At 33.5% G+C, this 22865-nt stretch overlaps 1 protein-coding gene across 1 annotated transcript; it reads left to right on the top strand.

Moving 5' to 3' along the window:
* Nucleotides 1-19127: 19127 nt before the first annotated feature.
* On the top strand, nucleotides 19128-22865 carry LOC105249001 (protein AF-9). Its single transcript, XM_011254127.3, has 3 exons — nucleotides 19128-19782; nucleotides 19899-20164; nucleotides 20890-22865. The coding sequence occupies exons 1-3, from the start codon at nucleotides 19638-19640 to the stop codon at nucleotides 22690-22692; spliced, it is 2214 nt and encodes a 737-aa protein (XP_011252429.1). The 5' UTR covers nucleotides 19128-19637; the 3' UTR covers nucleotides 22693-22865.

The raw sequence follows: 22865 nt of genomic DNA, 5'->3' as shown, positions 1-22865 counted from the left end.
GTTAAGCATACGAAAAGAAAGACAAAAGATGTAAGATAAGTTTCTTTCTCTTTTCAATGCCGGAGAAGTGGGAAGCACTTCTCCACAACTCCTCGCGCCGGTTCGTCATGGAGGGGCGAAGAGATGAGAAGAAGTGCTCCCCACTTCTCTGGCATTAAAAAGAGAAAGAAATTCATCTTACATCTTTTGTCTTTCTTTTCATATCCTTAACGCTTATATACATTGGATGCTCGGTCTATACTTACTATGTCTATGATAAAAATCTTGTGTTGGCGTAGTAAATTAACAGTGAAAATGAAATATACTCTACAGGAATATACGAATTTGATTGTGGCATACGGACTAACGGGAGAAAATACTTATCGTGCGGCCGCAATTTACATGAATCATTTCCCGGGCGTGCACAAAAACCAAGTGGCCGTACAATTTTACGTGTTGTGCAATAATTATGTGAAACTGGGTGTCATGCATAATATCGGGATAACCGGTCCAGCAGTGCGCCTTCGTGTACGAGATGAAGAAAGGATTCTTGAAGCATTTTATCAACGTATCATTATCAACGTGTGCAATACATTTTATCGAGGGATTTTCAACCACGGATCAATTTTTGTAAAGATATTGTCACCATTAATTTTTTACATTTATGATATATTCAGCATATAGTGGCATTTTGAATAATTTTCAAATTGAGAGTGGAATAGGCCTATGGGGGAAACCAATATAAAAAAACGCACCATGCTATCTACCGCAAGGTGGTGTGGAAATGATAGCGCATCATTTTCTCGCCACTAAAAGGACGGATCATTTTTCGGCGCGGTATTGCGATATATTGCAAACCACCATCATGTCTCGGAGTGCGATCCGCCAACCGCTTCGCCACGCTCGTAATATCGGATTACAGTGGGACGACTCTCGTCGCCACGCGCTTCTACTCGCGCAGATTGCCCGATCTTCTTTATTTAATTTTTCGTTAATTATTGCGACAATCCCAAAACAATACAGGTCATTTCTTTTTAATTTGGGCCAATCTACTTCCTTATTTCGTTAAGGTTGAAATTGACGGACACCCTGTATATATATATATATATATATATATATATATATATATATATATACATATATATACATATATATACATATATATACATATATATATATATATATATATACAGGGTGTCCCTGAGCATGTGCTCACTCACTTGTAAGAAGGTAGAGCGCAGTAAATTAAATAAAGAAATCCTATTCTATGTAACGATTTTTGTAATAACAAACGAAATATTAATTATTGAAATCGGACGAATGAGAAAAGCGCTCGAGCGCTCGAGCTATAGCACGGCCCACCGTGTCAGACATTGCCTGCCGGCACGCGGCAAGAGGAGGGACAGCGCACCGCTACCCGTGGTTACCGTTATCACCATTTTCACGTTTCACTGCATCGCGTCAAGACTCGCATCTCGCGTCTCATTTCTGGCATTGTTTGCAATTATAATTAATTTATGTATGATAAGAGATATGTATAACACAATAAAAAGACGAAGCTGAATTAGATTTAGATGCTATAAATAAGATACGAAAAAGAAAGAAATGTAAGGAATCTATCGTGAATTTATGATAAGTTTCTGATTAATGTATTATTTACAATTAATAGATAACAGCTTTTTCTATCGATTTCTTTTGCTTCTTTTGTCAGAGCTACAACAAATATTCGTATAAAAATATTCGAACATCACATCATATCAAAATAAACCATCCATTAATATAAAAATGATACAAGAAGCATTTTCCGTAATATACTTTTCAATATATGACATAATAAATATAATTTGCAATCGTGTGAAAAAAGAATCGTGCTTCGTTCATATCATTTTTCAAATAAAATTATTTCGTAGTAAGGAAACATACTATAGTTCGAAGTGCTGAACTCTGCTTACAAGTACATACGAGGGAGGCACTTTGAGCATTTGTTGCATTAAATGATGAGAGTGGATTAGGCTTATTGGGAAACCACTAAAAAAAACGCGCCAAGCTATCTACTTCAAGGTGGTGTGGAAACGATAGTTAAGGGAAAGAAAACACAAAGTTATATTTAAGAAAAAATATGTAATTTGCAATTAACAATTTCTTAAAAATAATTATGTGTTTTTTTACACCAATTGATTCCTCTCATTATTTTGTACATAAAAGTATTAAGGTAAAATAATCAAAAAATGAATATTTTACAAGATATTTTACGGTTTATGTAAAATTAAGAAATAAATTGGAAAGATAATTTGGAAAGTACTTAATGAAAACTAACTTAATTATAGTGTTTTGGAAAGATCTCGATGAGCTATAAAAATGTGCAAAAATATATAGGTTGTTCCATTTAAAAAAATTGAAGTGACTTTCACGTGACCTTCAAATGACTCTTCAAGGTCAAACCAATGGCACCATCTTGTGTCCCCCTCCGAACCCTACAACTTTTGTCTGAAACATTTTTCTCTAAATTCAACAGCGGAAATATTCGCCTGGCTAGATTAAAATGAAATACCCTGTATATATATGTATACAGGATGTTCTAGACCACCCGTACACCCCTTTTCTTTCAAAAACTAAGCATTTTAGAGAAAAACGTTTTCGACAAAAATTGTATGGTTTTGACGGGAAGATAAGATGGTGTCATTGGTTTGACCTTGGATGGCATCATTAAGGTCAGGTCAAGGACATCTTTAATTTCTTAAATGGAACCACCTATTTTTATTGCATATTCTTATAGCTTATGTCGAGAGCTTTCCAAAACACTATAATAAAGTATTTTTTCATCAAGTACTTTTCGAGTTATAAGGCTTGAAAGTTACAATATTGTGACATAATATTTTGTTAAATATTTATTTTTCAAATTCCTTACTTTTTATTTTTGCAAACAATATGAATCAATTAATTTAAAGAAAACACATAATTTTCTTAAAGAAACACTTGTTGTATAACTGCTTATTGCATATTCATTATTTGCTTAGCTTCTCACTAGTCGTGGTGCTTGATTTGCGCGAGTCCCCTTGCCTCTCACGATTCGGGGTACTTGATTTGCGTGAGTCCTCTTGCCTCTCACGATTCGGGATGCTTGATTTGCGTTAGTCCCCTTGCCTCTCACGATTCAGGAATGAATACAGTATGTACATGCTATGTGTTTGTGTTTTGCTCAAGCGATGTGTTTAAATTGAGCACCATTTTGCAATGCAAGCATCTACTCTATTTTGAAAGCTATTGGCTGCTCGAAGAATTTCATCAGCATCTAAAGATTGAATTGCTTCATTTATTCTACAAATTATATTGTCCCTCGTAGTCGTGCGTTCACGGTAAACCAAGTCTTTTATTCTTCCCCACAAATAATAATCAAGGACAGTGAGGTCTGATGATCGGGGTGGATAATTGATAGGACCGTATTTGTCTATCTACCTGTTAGGAAACATAACATTTAATGCTGCACGAGCAACTCTAGATGTATGTGATGGACATGCATCTTGCTGGAACCACATGTCCAGGCGCAATTGCAGATGAAGATTTTCTAGTAAGATAGGAAGATCTGTCTCTAATAAGACGGAATATCTATCACCGTTTAGATTTCGTCGAAGAAAATAGGATCTACGATTTGACTTCCAATAATGCCGCACCAAATATTGACTTTCCAAACGTTTTGATGATTCATTTCTCTCAACCAGTGAGGATCAACTTGTGCTCAATAACGATAGTTTCAAGTATTGACAGACCCACCACTTTTAAATGTACATTCGTCAGAAAATAAAATTTTTAAATGAAAATCAAGTGGCTGCTGTCTTATCCAGTTCAAAATGCAAGTCTTTGTCGGAAATCGTTATAATTCAACGCTTGGTGAACAGACATCCTATAAGAGTGAAACTTGTTTTCCCTTAGAATGAGCGATATAGTATTACGAGTAATATTAGAATCTCATTCTTGGCGTCTTAAAAAATCATGAGGATTCAGTTCTGCCGATGCAAGAACTTCTGCTGCTCTTTCATCTCTAACTGGACGGCGAATCTGTCTACCTTTGTTATGTTGAGGTTGAACGACACCTTTAGTTTTGATTCGATTAGCCAAACGTGAAAAAACGTTTCGCGAATCTCATTAGGATAACGCTCTCGGCACAATCTTTCAGCTGCAGCGAATGTACCTTGACACTCACCCAAAATTAGCAACATATCATATGCCTCTTCATTCGAATAGGACATGGCTAGATAAACCGAAAATAATGAATATGAATTAGACCGAATTGAATCTTTTACGACTTTTTTGGAAAAAATTTTTTTGGAATGTTCTGTTAGAATACATAAATAGGAGGCTTTGCTTCCGTCAAAGCGTGCTACAAAAGTAAGGGAGGAAGTTTTAGTAGCGTTTTAATGCCTGTTGTAAGTTACACAGGATAATAATGAAATACACAAAGTGACACGAATTTCGCCACGCGAATGACAACAATGTTTTTTCAATAACTCTATCAATCACGCAATAAAAAATCGGTACTCTTCTTTCATGGTATATGATAAATTTAAGTCTTTGTCGAAAATAATTCAATATGTACTTGGTGAATAGACATTCTGTAAGAATGAAACTTAATGCATAAATGTGAATGCCTACAGAGATTACACAGCGCGCAATAGTTTATTCCAAAACTGAAGTCTAAAATACATATTTTAGATATTGTTCTTAACAACACAAGAATTGCGCTCATTGTAAATGGCATTAAAATTGTTCTTCAGTTTTGTAGATTAGTGCGCTATGTACTGTGTCACGCTACGCCCTTACACAAGTGTTTAAGAAAATTATGTGTTTTCTTTACATTAATTGATTCGTATTGTTTGCAAAACTAAAAAGTAAGGAATTTGAAAAATAAATATTTAAAAATAAATATTATGTCACGATACTTTAACTTTCAAGCCTTATAACTCGAAAAGTACTTGATGAAAAAATACTTTATTATAGTGTTTTGGAAAGCTCTCGACATAAGCTATAAGAATATGCAATAAAAAATAGGTGGTTCCATTTAAGAAATTAAAGGTGTCCTTGACCTGATCTTAATGATGCCATCCAAGGTTAAACCAATGACACCATCTTATGTTCCCCTCAAAACCATACAATTTTTGTCGAAAACGTTTTTCTCTAAAATGATGTTATAGCCTTGCAGACTATAACCTATTTAAATATTAGTACATATATATAATTAAATTAAGTGTCAGCATGAAATACTGTTGAGAAATGCGGCAGCCTGATAGAATCGCTGCCTCAGCAATCCAAGCGTAAGAACGTTCACCCGGAAGCGCGAAAACGCTAACGAAGGAATTCAACTTTGAACTTCCTTCATTAGCACTTGGACTTTGGACGACCCAGAAAAACCTCCATGACCATACATGGTCATGTCGCCGGGCGATCCCCTCCAAAAATCCCCAAAATTAAGGGAATAAAAGCCGTCCACCGCGGATCCGCGGCGGACAGTCATAAACAGTGAATCTATAGTCAGAATAGTGCGCGAAGACTAACCGTTGATAAGACATAGTGCGAATCCGAGGGCTAGCCGCCAAACCGAGCTACGAAGCCCCCATAATAATAACTAATCACGAGAGGATCCAGGAAAGGACGACATTAAGGCTTGAGAAAACCGACTAAAAAATAAGGGATAAATAAGTATATTCTGTTAAATAAATTTCTGTTGCTAAATAATTGGAGCGATCATTTTCCTCTCCCGGCTACCCCACACCCTGTGCCGCGCCGGGCACAACAATGCTTAGTTTTTGAAAGAAAAGGGGTGGTCTAGGACACCCTGTATATGCAGAAGTTGTGTAATAAAATAATTCCGTAATTATATAATATATTATGAATAATGTTTTATTTTTAAAAATGTTCAACTTACATGTTATATTGTGTACATATTTTAGTTATTATTAATATTATTTTTTAATTATTTATTCTATATTTTAAAAGAGACAGGAAGGGGGAGGGGGAGGGAAAGAGGGATTGAGAGAGAGGTAGAGAAAGGGCGAGAGGAGAGGGAAGGAGGGAGGGGGAGAGAGAGAGAGAGAGATCTTTTATTAGCTTTCTTAGCCATTTTTTCCTATACATAATTACTATACATTGTTAAATACATATTTTTTTTTAACAGTCTCTTAAACGATACCAATCTTTCACATTGCTTTATCTCGGTGGATAAAGAATTATACATTTTTATTCCTTCGTAAAACAGACTTTTTTGCGCACTTCTAGTTCTACGAAATATTTCCGGCCTGTCTCGTTTGTCTATCACCTTTTCTTCCCACTATTTCTATTTTGTTACTTAACGCCACCGATGCCATGTTATTTAAGATTTTAAAAATAAATACACCCACGTTATAATCAATCGTTGCCTTACGGACATGAACTGCAGCGCCTGCAGCATGTGTTCAACTTTGGTATATCTATTGCATTGCAAAATGACTTTCATGACACGGTTTTGAGCTACCTGAAGTTTATTCAATTGCGTTTCTCCCATCCCGATTAATAGAGTAGCACAGTACTCGAAATGAGGTGCTATGATGGACTTATATACATCTGGTGTACGCTGATACGAAGTTACCTATTCTATTTAAAAAACTAATCTTGTCCTATCCACCGTTTCAAATGCTCGTTTTAAATCCAGGAATATTACTCCTACCATTTTCCCTTCACTAATTATTAGCTTCCAATCATCAATAACGCTTTGTATCGCTGTTTCACACGAATGGTGTTTTCTAAATCCCGATTGATGTTCAGTTATAATATCATTACTATGTAAGTATTCATCTATTTGTTCCTTTACGACTAATTCTAAAATTTTCTCATAAATAGGTAATATATTAATTGGTCTATATTTACTTGCTTTCTTTGGTTTTTCTATCTTAGGAATCGGTATTATAGTAGATGTTTTCCATCCCTCCGGACATGCACCTTTTATTAATGAATCATTTATTACCTTCAATAGTTTATTCTTTATCATGTGAAAGCTCATTTTTAATATATCATTAGATATTCCCTCATCTGTTCCTTTCTTCCGTGGCAAGGCCATAACAATTTGTTCTAGTTTCTATAAATTTATCAATTCAAAATTTTCAATTATACCTCTATTTTTTATAATATAAATAGTTTTTGTACTTTTACTATAATATTTTCCTATAGATTCTATTATGTCATTAATGCTCTGTATATAAAATATATTAAATTTATTCGCTAAAGTACATTCTTCTATATTTTCTAATATTTCAAAATCTACATTATTAATTTCTTTTGAACCCGTAGTCTCTCCTTTTATGACTTCTTTTAGAGTTTTCCACATTAGTACAAGATCATTTTTATTATTATCTATCATGTTCTCATAATATTCTTTCTTTTTCTTTCTAATTGTTTTAACTACCGTATTTCTCGCAACTTTAAACTGAAAGCAATCTTGTTCTTTCCGCATATACCGCTTTTGCATATGCTTCGTCCCTTGTATTTGTAAATAATCTTATTTCATCCGTATACCATTTTTCCCCTTCCCATATCTTTGGAATTTTAAATTTTTTCATTGGTGCTACCATATCTAACGCCGCTACCATATTCTGAACAAATTTCTCTACTCTTTCGTTTATCTCTAAATTAACTCTACTATCTAATCCTTCCTCCGCATATAAAAATTCATCTATCTGAAATTTGCTATAATCTCTACTAATAAATTCTCTACATTTTTCTTTAATATTACTTTTATTGAGTTCAACGCTAACCCATAAATAATCTGTCCTTGGCTTATCATATACGTTACAGCTTACCTTAGTTATTTGCGAAAACTAAATCTATCAAAGTTTGACTATTTTTTGTAATCCTCGTCGGTTTGTCTATTGTCGGTATTGTTTCATATCCAAACACATCTCATTTACTAACTTTTTCGCATAAAACATGTCCGCCATTAAGTCTATATTAAAGTCACCTAACATAATGCATTGACCTTTCGCTACTAAGAGATCCACTACATTCTCTATAAATCTTAAGAAATCGCCGTCTGACCCACTCAGTGAATGATACACTACTACAATTACGCCTTTATATATATTATTTCTTATTTCGACTGCTACACACCAACAGTTTGATACTATCTTTTCCTTTACTATTACATCATATTTGATATCATTTCTTATATAAATCATCACGCCTCCCGTGTTTCTATTTTCCCCATCGCATCTAACTAAACTATATCCCGGCGCATTCACTTCACTGTCTTCAATTTCCATAATGAGTTTAGTCTCCGATAACGCCACGACTGCAAGATTCATCCTCTTCATATAGTCTTGAATTTCATCTTTATGCGCCATTATACTCTGCGAATTCGTGTATACAATTGATTCCTTCCATGATTGCTACTTAGTAGACTCCCAACCAGCTCTCTTTTTCTTCCCCTCCAATGCTCTGATGAAAATCGGACATTTTCTACTTAACGCATCATGTTCGTCATTTATCTTCAAGTTGTACATTTTAATCTTGTGCATACAATTTACACATCTTATCTTTGTTGCCTTACAATCACTTACTTTGTGATTTCCAGCACATTTATGACATGTTTCTTCTCGCTTACAATTTTTAGCAATATGGTAGTAACCACAGCATTTAAAACATCTCTTAACACTGTAATGATCAAACACAGGACATTTCCTCCATCCGATATTTATTTTCTCTCTTTTCAACATCAGCTCATGCGTCCTTTCATCTACCTCCAGTATTAAGGAACCTCTTTTCTCCCACTTCCAGCACGGGAATCATCGTCATTCCTACCTTTAACCATCCTTTTCACTATTTTTATGTAGAATTCTTCTTCAATTTTATTTTGTTTCTTGATTGTATTATTAAGACTGTATAATTAAGATTGTATAATTAAGACTTCATCATCCAGCTGTATTTCTTCTTCTCCAACATTTACAATTTTTATTTTCGGTTTAATTCCTTTCGGTTCTATGACCTTGAAGTCACCACCTAGCTTCTCACGCACTGTATCCCTCAGCTTTTCCATTTCGCTCTCGCTCTCACATCCAAGAATAATCGATCCTTTATTTCCTTTCTTCAACTTTGTTATTCCTACATCCAGCTTCTTTATATCAACCTTCTCTTTTACCAATTTTTTGGTAGTTTCACATTCCTGCTCCCTCTTCGGTTGTACGATTAAAATGCTTTCTTCCTTCTTATTTTTTACTGCTTCACTGTAACTTCCTATTCTTCCTGTGGTTTTCTCTTGTATATTTCTTTTTACTTCTTCAAGTTCTCGTCTAAAGGTTTCCAACTCTTCTCTAATAATCTGCGTAATCATCGTCTTTCCTTCTTACAAACTACTTCGTCTCTCATTTCCTTCACTGTATTTACTAACCAATCAATTTTTCCCTCCATTCCTTGCTATTTGTTCGCACCTGATGAAGTCACTGTTGCTCCCCTCGAACCCGTTAAACCCGTTGATCCCAATCTTTCTCTACCCCCGCTCGCTGTCGGCGTTTTCCTCATTTCAACCTTATCACTCTCGTTTTCGATTTCTTTAAATGGACCTTCGCATTTCACCAATTCATCCCTCTTGAGAATTTTATGTCTGAAAATGCACCCAGGATGAAAGAAAGCTTTCGTACACGTTGTACACTGCTGTACAACGTTTTTTATTTCTTTCTTACACGCAGAGCAACGATATTCCGCGTATTCGAGATTTAGCATATCCGCATTACCGACTGATAACCTTGATAACGATGAATCCCAGCGTCTTCCACGAATTAGTTACCTTAGCGTCCGCGCTTGCTGAGTCATCCACGTCGGCATCTTGATCGACACCTGTCTGCCATGCGTTGGGATATCACACAAAAATTTACGTTTTTCTCACATCAGTCAGCACATTCCGACTAGATAACGCACAATAATGTTCATGGTCGAACCCAGCATCACTGTGGAAACTCTTATTGCCATTACCTCTCTTAAACCGCAGTACAAACTATGATTTATACGGAGCGATGTGACACACGTTCACGTTGAGGAGAGAGATATATATAGATAAACGTAGAAAATGGCAATCTTAGTGTTTAATTATGAGTGAAATCATATATTAACTAATTAAGTACATTACAGTTACACTCGTCAACAAAATTATCGCATAGATAATTTTATGTCAAATTTTCGCACAACTTTAAATAAATATAACTCCATCAAAAATGGAAAAAAATTTTTTTTTATTCTCAAGCTTAAAGCCTCTATTTTGAAAATCATTTGTCAGATTTAGAATTTATCCTCCTCCTTCTCGTCATCTCCTCAAAAATATGGATGTGTTACGTCTCCAAAAAATTGCATAATTTAACAAAAATGTAGACTTTTATGTGTGAATTAAAAGAAAAATTTTTTACGACATATCATAGTTACCTATACATTTTTGTTTATTTACCGCCAGTATTAGCATTACCCGATACGCATCACGAGGAGGCTGCTGGTTGGATTTGGTGTATCGTGTGTGTGTGTGTGTGTGTATGTGTGTGTGAGACAGCAGAAATAAGGACTCTACGGTTTGTCACTCCCGTAGCATTTTTTGACTCCAAACCCTCTTTGCTGTGTGTCTATGTGTGTGTATGTGTGTGTCAAAAAAAATTTGAAGTCAAAAAATACTACAAGAGTGACGAACCGTAGGGTCCTTATCTCTGCTGTCACACACATACACACACACACACACACACACACACACACACACACACACACAAAATCCCAAATCCGACTAGCAATCTCCTCGTGGTGCGCATCGGTAATGCTAATTGTGGCAGTAAATAAACAAAAATGTATGTATATAGGTAACTTTGATATGTAACTTCGCAAAAAAAAATTGTACAAAAAAATTTTTTTTTAATTTACACATAAAAGTCCATATTTTACGATGATTATCATGAAATTTGCTAAAAAAATTTATTCCACCTCGTGGAATATGTCAAAGTATGCAATTTTTTGGAAACATAACACGTCTTTACTTTTGAGCAGACGAGAAAGGGAAGATAAATTCTAAATCTGACAAATGATTTTCAAAATAGAGGCTTTAAGCTTGAGAATGAAAAAAAAATTTTTCAAATACGACTATTTTTGACGGAGTTATATATTTGAAGTTATGCGAAAATTTGACATGAAATTACCTATACGATAATTTTTAATCTCTATACGATAGTTTTAATTATTATTGACATTTTATCTCAGTTACTTATTTATTATTATTAATAGTTATTATTTTAGTGCTTATTAATTCACTAATATTTATTAATTCAATTTATTTACTCATTTTCTTCTCTAATCTCAATGAATTTTCAATAAATCCTTTTGAATTTTAATAATACAATTATAGCATGAAAATGATAGACTAGGACACAACTTGTTATAGCCGGTTTCAAATCAGGAGCTTCTCGCTTCTCAACAAAGAAGTTGGTTTGAACCGGATGTTAAATGTCACTCCGGGTTACTCATTTTTTAGCTGTCGAAACATATTGTACTGTATGAGTGTTTATTGGCTTCTTATTGTTTATTTATAGCGCTCTAATGATTGATTTTTCTTATTTTACATTTTGATTAAATTTATACTTAATTTTTCTGCGACATATGAATAATATTGGAAAATGAATACGTGATCACTTCACTATGTTGATTTTGTTACATATCATACTGAGGAAGACTAACAATAAGTAAAGTCGAAACGTTTTTGTGATTATTTAAAAAATATTCGAGATATACTTTCCATTTACACACATACTTTTAAAAATAATTTAATTCTGCCATTTACATATAGGGGTAAACAGTATAGTGATTGGCCACTTAAGCAAGATCGCAAAACAAAAATTGAATCATTAATCTGAATTTAATAATTTAGAAAAAAAAATTACTATTAATAGTTATAAAAAATAATAATAATTCATAATAAAAAAAAATCCATCATAAAAATTTAGGAATTAATAAAAATTATGTAAAAAACACTTATCCTATCAAAAAAGATAGTCATTGGCCATATTAACACAGTTATTGTCTAACAGTTTGACAGTGATTGGCCTCTATCCATGTAAGAATGAATAAATTGAATGAGATAATTAAACAGTGACAAAGAAATTATTTGGTATCAAAAAACTAAAATTATAAAATCAATATATATTTTATTACATATATTTAACATAAGAGATAAACATTATTATTAATTGTATATTAATTATTATATATTAATTATAATATAAACAAGAGAAACAAATTTTGTTTAACAAGTATTATTTTTACTAGACGAACTTTTTTGGAAATATTTCATTTTTCAAAATTTTTGGTTTTAAAATTGCCTGATCTTTCTTTTTCCTTGTTCTTTTTGGTTTTTCATCAGTATTTTCTTTATTGTCAATTTTTTTCTTTTTTAACTTTTTGTGACATAATTTTTTTTCCTGTTTTTGTAATCTTGCTAATTTTTTTTGTTCTTTTAATTTTTCAGCAAGTTTTTTTTTCTAATATTTGTTGTTTTTTATTATCCTTTTGTTTTTATTCCATTTTTATTCGTCCTAATTTTTTTTCTTCATTTAATTTCCACTCAAAAGACGAAATCGCATATAATGTTCGTTCGGTAAACCTTTTTCCTTTGCGTGTAGGTGTTACTGGTCATGGTAAAAAATCTTTTAATTTTTTAGAACAATCTTTACAATGACTTAGAGACAAATCAAGTATATTATTTTCAGTCTTATCGGCTACTAGATCATTATTCAATTCTAAATTGTTTATATTATCATATGCAGTTTCATTATATTCAACAATACTATTTACTTCTAAATTATTAATATTGATTTTAGGCTCATCGGTTGTTATAATAATTATATTAGTGAGCCTAAAATCAATATTAATAATTTATATAAAAAATATAATAAATTTAATATAAAAATATAATATAATAAATTTATTATATAATAAATTATATAATAGTTATATTATTTACTCCTAAATCATTCCTAACATTGCTTTCAATTTCATCAATTATTGCAATATTATTTAATTCTGAATCATTTATAATATCATTTACTTTAATTTCATTAATTGTAATCTCATTATTTAACTCTAAATCATATAGTATAATATCACATCCAGTTTCATCAATTGCAATATTATTTATTTCTAAATCATCTTTAATATGACTTTTATCCTCATTAATAACCAATATATTATTTAACTTTGAATTTTCTATAATATAACTATCAGTCTTATCATCTATCGCAATAATATTATTTAACTTTAAATTATTTCTAATATCACTCTCAGTCTTATCAATTTTATCAAAAATATTTGATTTTAAATCACCTACAATATCTTTAACTATAGCTGATTGTGCATCATAATTATTTGTTGAATTTGATACTTTTGTATATTCTTCAAACAATTGATGGAGAATTAAAAATTCTGTGGACTTGCTTTCTGCTGTGACTTGCTGAGAAGAAAATAATTGTAATTCTTTCAATAAATCACCTCCCATTACTTTGGCATACGTCTCAAATGAAACTGTGGCTGCATTAGATGGACGATTAATAGTGATTGCTTCAATATTTTTAACCTTAACACCGAGACATTTTGTGTAATCTACTGCATCTGGATTCCAAGGATACAAGCCACATGCTTTGAAACCATTTCTCACGGTATTGCCATCAGGTGAAAATTTATCAACAGCATTTTTCAAAATTGGAGCCATTCTATCTAATAATAACGATAGTGTTGGATTTTGTTGCCTCCACTCTAAAACGCTTTTTTTCCATATACTCTTTAAAGGTTTAAATGCTGAGACGTCAGCAGGTTGTAACATCCCAGATAACATTCCTTGCGCGCAAAGTTTGCGCGTCTTATGTATATAAACTGTGTACGCGGTTTGCGTGAGTTTTGCCCGCAAGTTGGTTAAGCTCATGTACACCAGCGAATCACATGCAAATGGATACCATATGCTAGCGTTTTGCGTACATATCGCTTATTGAGTTCACGCGCAAAATGTGCTAGCGTTTTACTACCGCTATGACGACGCACTGGGATAGGGTTTTGCTTGCGCGATATGAACCATATTTGTGCGCGACTTGCTAGATATTTACGCGCAAAATGTTTTCTGGGATTCTCGTTGAATTTGGATATAAATAAATAAGAATTATCTCTAATTCTGAACAAAGTTTGCTTACTTCTAAAGTGACATGACTGCTATGCCCATCGACAAATAAAATAACAGGAAATTCAATCTTTTCTTTTTTGAGATAAGGATAAAATATATTTTTTAAATATTCATAAAATAATTCTACATTCATCCAGCCACTTGGTGTAACACCGATTCCCTAATCATTAGGTACTGATCGTCCAATAGAGGCAGGTAATCTTTTATAAGTTAGCACAACAGTCGGTGGAGTTGTTACTCCACTTGCATTAAATGTAAATAATACAGTCAAATTTAACTTAGAGTTTTCTCTATCGATTTCATAAACATTTCGTGCTCCACGAGGAGCTATCACATTTTTCTTTGGACATACCATAAAGTACGTTTCATCACTATTAAATATACGTGTTGGATCTTCCAAAATATGTAAATAGTTATGTTCTGCTAAATAATTATATACCTCTTTAAGCCAATTTTTAATATCATTTTTACTAACACAAGAACTAGCATTGGTAACTCCTTCTGGATGTTTTTCATTAAGAATTGGGTTTCTTCTTAACAAACCTTTATACCATCCATTCCCTGGTACGTTGTTACGAAAAGGATTTTTTATCTTTGTTTGATTCAAAAATTCTTTGACACTAGTTTGTACGTTGATTTTTCTCACAGGAAATCCTTTCCGTTGGCAATCAATAATCCAATTTACCAAATCATCTTCTCCACTACGACCTAATACAGGAGCTGGACCTGGAGTTGTTTTCACAAATGCATTACTCATTCTAAACTGGATAGTCGATCTTGGGATACCATATTGTTTTGAAGCTGCATGTTTTGACATTCCATTTTTTATTGCATGAATAACATCTTCAATTTGTTTTTCACAATATTTTTTTTGGTACTTGTAATCTTTTTTACTTTTGGCATTTTTTAATGAATCAATTTAGAAATGTAACCTAAAAATTAAAAATTTTTAAATAAAAAATGTTATTAATTATAATTTTTACATAAACTAATATATTTATAATAAATTATTTGTTTCTATTTATTATGTTATAATATTAAATATGGTTACAGCTGAAAAATATATTTTTTTAGTAATAACAAATATAACTTACTGTCACTCGATGTAAGAGACCAATAACTGTCACATAGTTTTCATAATCACAAAACAATAATTGGCCGAATGGCCAATTACTGTTGTAAAACGTCAATCGTGTGTTAGTCGTTGGCATAATATAATTTTTAAAATATGTATGTTATTTTCACCGATATAAATTTTTTTTACAAAATTTAAACTTTATTAATGCATGTCTATCACGAAAACAAAAATTATATGTCATAAAAACATTTAAAAATTTGCAAATTGTTGGTTCCACTCTTTTTTGATTGAATGGCTACAATTTTCAAGTATGTTACCAAACTCATTTTAATAATTATTTATAATTGTAATATATAGAAAATAATTAAATATTAATTGTATTTGAAGCAGAAAAATGTATCAAATATTTTTTTATTTGTAATTAAAAACATTTTAATAGTATTTTCTTTTAATCTTTAATTTTTTTAAATGTGGCCAATAATCATTGTAGAGTGGCTAATAACTGTACTATTTACCCCTATGTGTGAACAATCTTATTAAAACTTTATTTTTTTACAAGAAAATTATTCATAGCATTCCGAGGGATGGAAGGAGACATGAGCTTTACGATAGAAAATCATCGTTCGCCTCATACCTACCGCCACGTGGTCTGCCATCGTTGGTGAGACAAAAGCAGAACGATAGATACTCTTCTCTAATTATCTAACTCTCATGTCCATCTCATATGAATAGTTCGGATATGAATTATAGCTCGGACATGAACCATAGCTCGGACATAAACCATAGCTCGGATACAAACCATGTATCATTATCGACTGTAATGGACTGTAGTTGACGTCCACTTTGTCAAGCGGCGCATTAGGACAATGTGCTCGTTAAAGCAAGATGGCCGCTCTCAGGTTTCTCTCTGCCTATAGCCTTTAAAGCTTTCGCACATGAATTGCCATAACCATAAACGTAAAACGTAAACGTAAGCTGAAGAACCAATTAGGGCCTATCTCATGGACGTAAGAAATACTGGACAGAGCATAAAGTACTCTTTTAGACGAGGGGAGTGAAATCTGAGGGGTAAGGGGTTTATTGTCGCGACCATCTTAGATGCATCAGATTTAGCGTCTATTTTCACGTCGCACGGACGTAAATCATCTTATAATATATAATAAAATATGAGAGATTCCGTGAAATCATCTATCATCTGAAATCGCTATGTTATTCCGAATCATTTTTGAATATTAAGAAATTCAAAAATATCACACTCCGTGAAATTAATATCCGTTGCCATCTTACATGCCTCATATTCCGTTGCAGTAGACATTTCTTTCCCTCATCCTTTGAGCTTCACCCCCGCAGCAATACACTCTGTCCAGTATTTCTTACGTCCATGGCCTATCCAGACAAACTTGCATAGATGCATATGCATAACATAAGACCATATGGACCAATGAGCATCGAGTATTATGTTATGTAAGTCAATATAGCGATTTAATATTCGATGCTCATTGGTCCATATGGTCTTATGTTATGCATATGCACCTATGCAAATTTGTCTGGATAGGCCCTTAGAATATTTCTTTAAGGCTTTCGCACATGAATTGCCATAACCACTAGGATTTTAACTGGTTGAAATCTAGTTACTTCTGCTTACGACCAACTTTATCATCATTTCTATCGTCTTCTAGAATACATAAAGCAATATTCTGATTGGTTCTTCAGCTTACGTTTACGTTTTACGTTTATGGTTATGGCAATTCATGTGCGAAAAGGCCGCAGCACACATTTTTGCATAAACGCATAACCATAAGCATAAGAAAATTGATTGGTTCATTTTCTTATATACTTGGGAACCAATCAATTTCCTTATGCTTATGGTTATGCGCTTATGCAAAAGTGTGTGCTGCGGCCTTTAACGCTTCGATGGAAACTAGACAGTTTCACCAGTAAGAAACTCGGGAGATGTTTACGACAATTAGGCTGATGGCAGAGAACTAGATGTCTGTCGTAGTCGTAGACGTAAAGTAAGGCAGAAAAAAACGTATGTCGTACAAGGCCATTGTCACAATGGCCTGTGGGGATAATAAAGGATCGGGTATCCAAAATGACGATCAATATTAATATTACAATGTAAAATATATTTAAAACGCGCTACGTATTACACGTGTTCACTATCGCACGGACAATGGGGGAGAAGGAGGAATTCTCTCTATTTCGAGTGGCGCTGCGCTTATACAATTCTGCCAACTGTTGAGTGTGACTGTTTTTCCCCTAGCTGGTCGCCACAGGCCTTGTACGACATACGTTTTTCTCTGCCTTACGTCTACGACTACGACAGATCTAGTTCTCTGCCATCAGCCTTAATCGGATCTTTGATCGGGCTGAGCAGTGGTACTCAGCGATAGGCTGATGGCAGAGAACTAGATGTCTGTCGTAGTCGTGGACGTAAGCGCTCACGTCTAGTTCTCTGCCATCAGCCGTACTTTATGTTCATGGCTACGACCATGGACGTAAGAAATACTGGACAGAGCATTGAACTATATAACAAACTGGAAGCCGCGCAAAGATACGTTTTGTTTATTATTCCCGAGCCGAGAGAGACAGATGCTAAGTTGTCATGCTTTCCTTGTCTTACATATTACCTGAGCTGAAAACATTAGTCTAAAGAAATGTAGCATGTGCAATGTAATACGTATTTGTTCAAATATCATTTTTTCAAATTAAAATTGTGATAAAATAGTACATACATACAGTTTTGTTTTATCTACTATGGTGTGAGAACTTTAGACGAATCGACTGTAATACGTTAGAGAAACAAAGAACGCATCACCTTTTAGCCTCCTTGTCTAGCAGGCTGGATCGGCCACTTTCTATGGTAGCGCGGCTTCCAGTATGTTATATAGTTCAATGGGACAGAGTGTATTGCTGCGGGGGTGAAGCTCAAAGGGTGAGGGGAAAGAAATGTCTACTGCAACGGAATATGAGGCATGTAAGATGGGGACGGATATTAATTTCACGGAGTGTGATATTTTTGAATTTCTTAATATTCAAAAATGATTCGGAATAACACAGCGATTTCAGATGATAGATGATTTCATGGAATCTCTCATATTTTATTCGATTTACGTCCGTGCGACGTGAAAATAGACACTAAATCTAATGCATCTAAGATGGCCGCGACAATAAACCCCTTACCCCTCAGATTTCACTCCCCTCGTTTAAAAGAGTACTTTATGCTCTGTCCAGTATTTCTTACGTCCATGGCTACGACAGACATCTAGTTCTTTGCCATCAGCCATAGACTTTCTAAATTTCCCTAAACTAATCCGGATCAATGGCCGGTATTCATAGTCCGATCTTATATTTGAGATCGTCTTAAGTTCGAGCTTGAAATGCTACGCAGTTATTTGATTGGTTGAAGGAGATCTTAAGTCAACCTCGGACCAGACTTAAGACGATCTTAAATATAAGATCGGACTATGAATACCGGCCAATGATGTGTCTCTGAAGTAATCGAATTAGATTAACAACTTATTCTTATTTTATAGAAAACATTTTATTCCAGTAAAATACATTTGTTTATTAATATATATTTGATAAATAAAGATATATTAATTAAAAGAATAATAAAGTATCTTCTATAATTTCTTATGATGTTTTTTCACAATTTTTTCGATCAGCTCGATCGCAATTTCTTTCGATGACTGTTAATCTAATTCGATTACTTCAGGAACACATCATTGATCCGGATTAGTCTAGGGAAATTTAGAAAGTCTATCGCTGAGTACCACTGTTCAGTCCGATCAAAGATCCGATTAATTATCGTAAACACCCAAATGGTGTTCTCTCCTATTGGATACTCCATTATGCGTGAATCAATCGTGCATCGATAGGTGGCGGTTTCAATTTCTCTCACGTATTCTCACGAATTGAGAGTTGCGAGGGATGCACATACAAGGTTCATACCACACGGGAGAATCATACGGAAGGATCAGAGGATCATTCGACGATGCCGATGAGTCTCGTTGGTGTACACATACAGTTTACCTGTTGATAATCGCGCTTCGAGCACCAGAGTCAAAAGAATAAAAATTCACGTGGAGCATGATGCATTCGCGGTGAATCCCGCGCGAGACTGGACGCCTGTTTTTCTTCGAGACGGTCAACATTTTCATACAGAACAAGCGCGAGCGAGTTGATATGCGTTCCAATTTCGCGTGTCGTCGTGAAAATTAGCGCTGTCATTGTTCCTGTCGCGTTGGACTGTGCGATGTTTCTCGGCTGTAACGATTGAAGATATAATGTAACTCTTTGCGACCGTGAAATCGGTCGACCCTCGATAAATTCTCTTCGCTAATTGAGATTTCTTTGTGAGAGAGGATGGGAGAGAAAATTCGCATTACATTGGAATGTGGACACACATCAGTGTTACGTGTGCATTCCACTCCTGAAGGGTATACACATGATTGGGAAGTTTTTGTGCGAGGGGTGGACAATGCGGATATACATCATTACATTGAGAAAGGTGTGTGACTTTTATTTCTTTTCTTAATCCTTTTTTTTTTATTACTATTTTTCATCAATAGATAAGTTTGCTTTAACAGTCTGCCTTTGCAATAATAATTTCTTTGATATTTTCAGTGGTATTCATTTTACACAATACATTTCGAAATCCCAAAAGGGTATTGAAGGAACCACCATTTGTGGTAAAGGAATCTGGCTATGCAGGTTTTATAATACCTATTGAAGTTTATCTAAAAAATAAGGATGAGCCCAAGAAGGTTTGCATGCAATACGATCTTGTTCTGCAGCACACTGCTGCACCTTATAATAATGCCATACTTCACTCGGAAGTAATTCTTAATCCTTCCGATGAGTTTAAGAAAAAACTATTGAAAGGTGGTGGTGTAAGTATAATATTGATATAACTAACCTAACAAACTTCAGAGTTATATTTATATAATTAAAGTTTAATTACACTGGTCAACACTCAAATTTTTTCCTGACATTTAACGTGTATTATAGGTTATATCTAAGGCATTGATTACAAAAAAAAATACTTGTAGTTGTACTATAATTTATGTTTCTTTGTATCAGCTCTACTTTTTTTATTTATAAGATATTACAATTATATTGATTATCAATGTTTTTGAAAGATGTATTCGCCACAAATATAATAAAAATTATCTAGATTATGTAAACAACGTCTCTGAGTCGAAGACATATTGATAATTGAAAAAATAATAATAAAAAAACTGCACTTGATGTCCAAAGGGGTAGTCTAAAAATACTAAAAAACAAGAGCTGTTAAAAAAAAACTACTGTCATACTTGAAATCAGCACACTTAAATAAGTCCAAAACTGCAAAATTATAAGAGAAAAATGTAAAATTATTTTTTTTTGTTGACCAGTGTTATATATATTTTAAACCTAGTATTATATATATTATATATTATTATATGATACTATCGTGTTAATATTATATCATACAATATATTATATATTATCTATAAATAAAAATTTGTTAAATGAAAAGTTATACTGCAAATTTATAGCAAGTGCATATATAACATAATTTATAAATAGTTGATCAATTAATGGTTATTTTCTTAATTATATTTTATAATTTTAGATTATAGAAAGGTTACCTATTAAAGACAGTTTAGTAGAAAAGAGCGATACTAAAACACCCACAATGGTTAGCAAAGCAAAATTAAATGGCAGTGAAAGCAAGAAACATCGCATTGCTGAGTCTAAAACTTCAAACTCGTTTCAAGAATTATTTGGCCCTCCTATAAAGACAGCACCTCTAAAAATATCACCAGACAGCAAAAAAACAAGTCAATCTGATAAAAATTCAGTTCCTAAACCTTTAGCTATTAGTGAAAAATCTGACAAATTGGATAAAACAATTAAAAAGGAAAGTCCTCATAAAGATAAAAAAGATAAAGTAGATGAGAAAAAGGATAAAAAAGGTAGAGACAGTTCTAAAGATCGGCTCAAAAATAAAGAAAAATCTAAGAGACCTCCTAGTCCGGGAAGTAAAAGTCATTCAAGTCCTGGAAACAAGAAATCAACATCACCTGTTGTTACAAAAAAACCACTGAGTCCTCTTCCATCATCTACAAAGAGATCTGTATCACCTAAGTCTAAAGAAAGAGATGTAAAGAAAATTTTACCGGATAAAGAGAAAGACAAAGCAAAAAGTAATTCTAGAAGTGACATAGATTCATCTAAATCTGAGAAAAAAAAGGATAAGAAAAAACACAAAGATGATAAGGACAGGGATAAAAAAGACAAATATAAAGAAGCAGAAAAAGTTAAAGATGTTATGAAAATGACTGAAAAAAAATCTGAAAAAGCAGATAAAACAGAAAAAACAGAGAAAGAAAAATCTCAAGAATACAAATCGTCAAGAGATGGCAGAAAATCTCCAAAATCTACGAAAGAAAATGATAGAGTGAAAGATGATAAAGCGATAAAAGAAAAATCAGAAAAAAGTGAAAAATCTGAGAAAACGAGGGATGGCAAAAGTGATAAGGATAGACAAAAGCACAAGCACAAGAAGAGAGATAAAAAGGATAAAAGAGATAGCAAAGATAGGGAAAAGAAAGATAAACGTGAAAGAAGCAAGGATGGAAGCGAGAAACAAAACAATACATCTTCTGCATCGGTCGGGAACTCATCTCTTTTAACTGAAGTTCCAGAAAGAGACAGCAGCGATTCGGCACCTTCCGTAGATGATGATTCATTACTCGAAAGTAAACCGGTACTTGGTATCAAGAAGGAAACAGAACATGCAATAATATCTACGCCTACAGAAACAGCAAAGCCACTGTCTCCAGATATATCGGTAGATGTAAAAAAGGAAAAGAGTGATCGTAGTAGAAAGGATAAATCCAAAGGAAGCAGAAGCGAGGAAAGAGAGAATCGAAAAAGGAAGAGAAGTAAAGAAGATGATGAAATTCCAGCGAAACGTGAGAAAGCCAGGGGTCATTCGACATCTCCGCCTTTGGAGCCAGTTTCATCAAGTCAATCTCCAGTCGCGATGGATGTTGACTCCGTCCACCATTCAGAAAAGGAGGCGAAAAAGGAATTTAAAAAAGAGAAAGATGATCGTGTTAACTCGGTCGATCAGGTGACAAATGACAAGGACATGGAAATTGATGCTGAACAGGTGGCCCCAGATTCTACAAACAGCACTGATGCAGAGATCAGTGAACCACCAGTGTTTTCAGAGGATTATGTATCACAATTGAAAGATTTGCAACAAAAAATAATGACATTGCAAGATAACGAAGAGTTACAAAGAGTTGTGCAAGTAATTGCAGAGACTGGTCAATATGAAATTACTAAGAAAACATTTGATTTTGATTTATGTGCACTGGATCGTAGAACTGTACAGCGTCTTCAAGAATTTTTTTCTGCATCGTGACCAGTTGCAGTATGAGGTATGACACATTAACTTATATATACATTCTTGTAAGATCACACATTAAGTCACATGATTTTACAACAAAATTTTTTAGTGACAAAAGTAATAATGTATAAGATCCCAGAAGAATTTTCAAATACATTCCTCAATTTATTAATGCATTAACTTATATC

This window comes from Camponotus floridanus, unplaced genomic scaffold (assembly GCF_003227725.1).
Source record: "Camponotus floridanus strain SB8 unplaced genomic scaffold, Cflo_v7.5 scaffold36, whole genome shotgun sequence".
Classification (NCBI taxonomy): Eukaryota; Metazoa; Arthropoda; class Insecta; order Hymenoptera; family Formicidae; genus Camponotus; species Camponotus floridanus.
The sequence above is the reverse complement of the archived record's forward strand: the minus strand, read 5'-3'. Positions and strand labels throughout refer to the sequence as shown.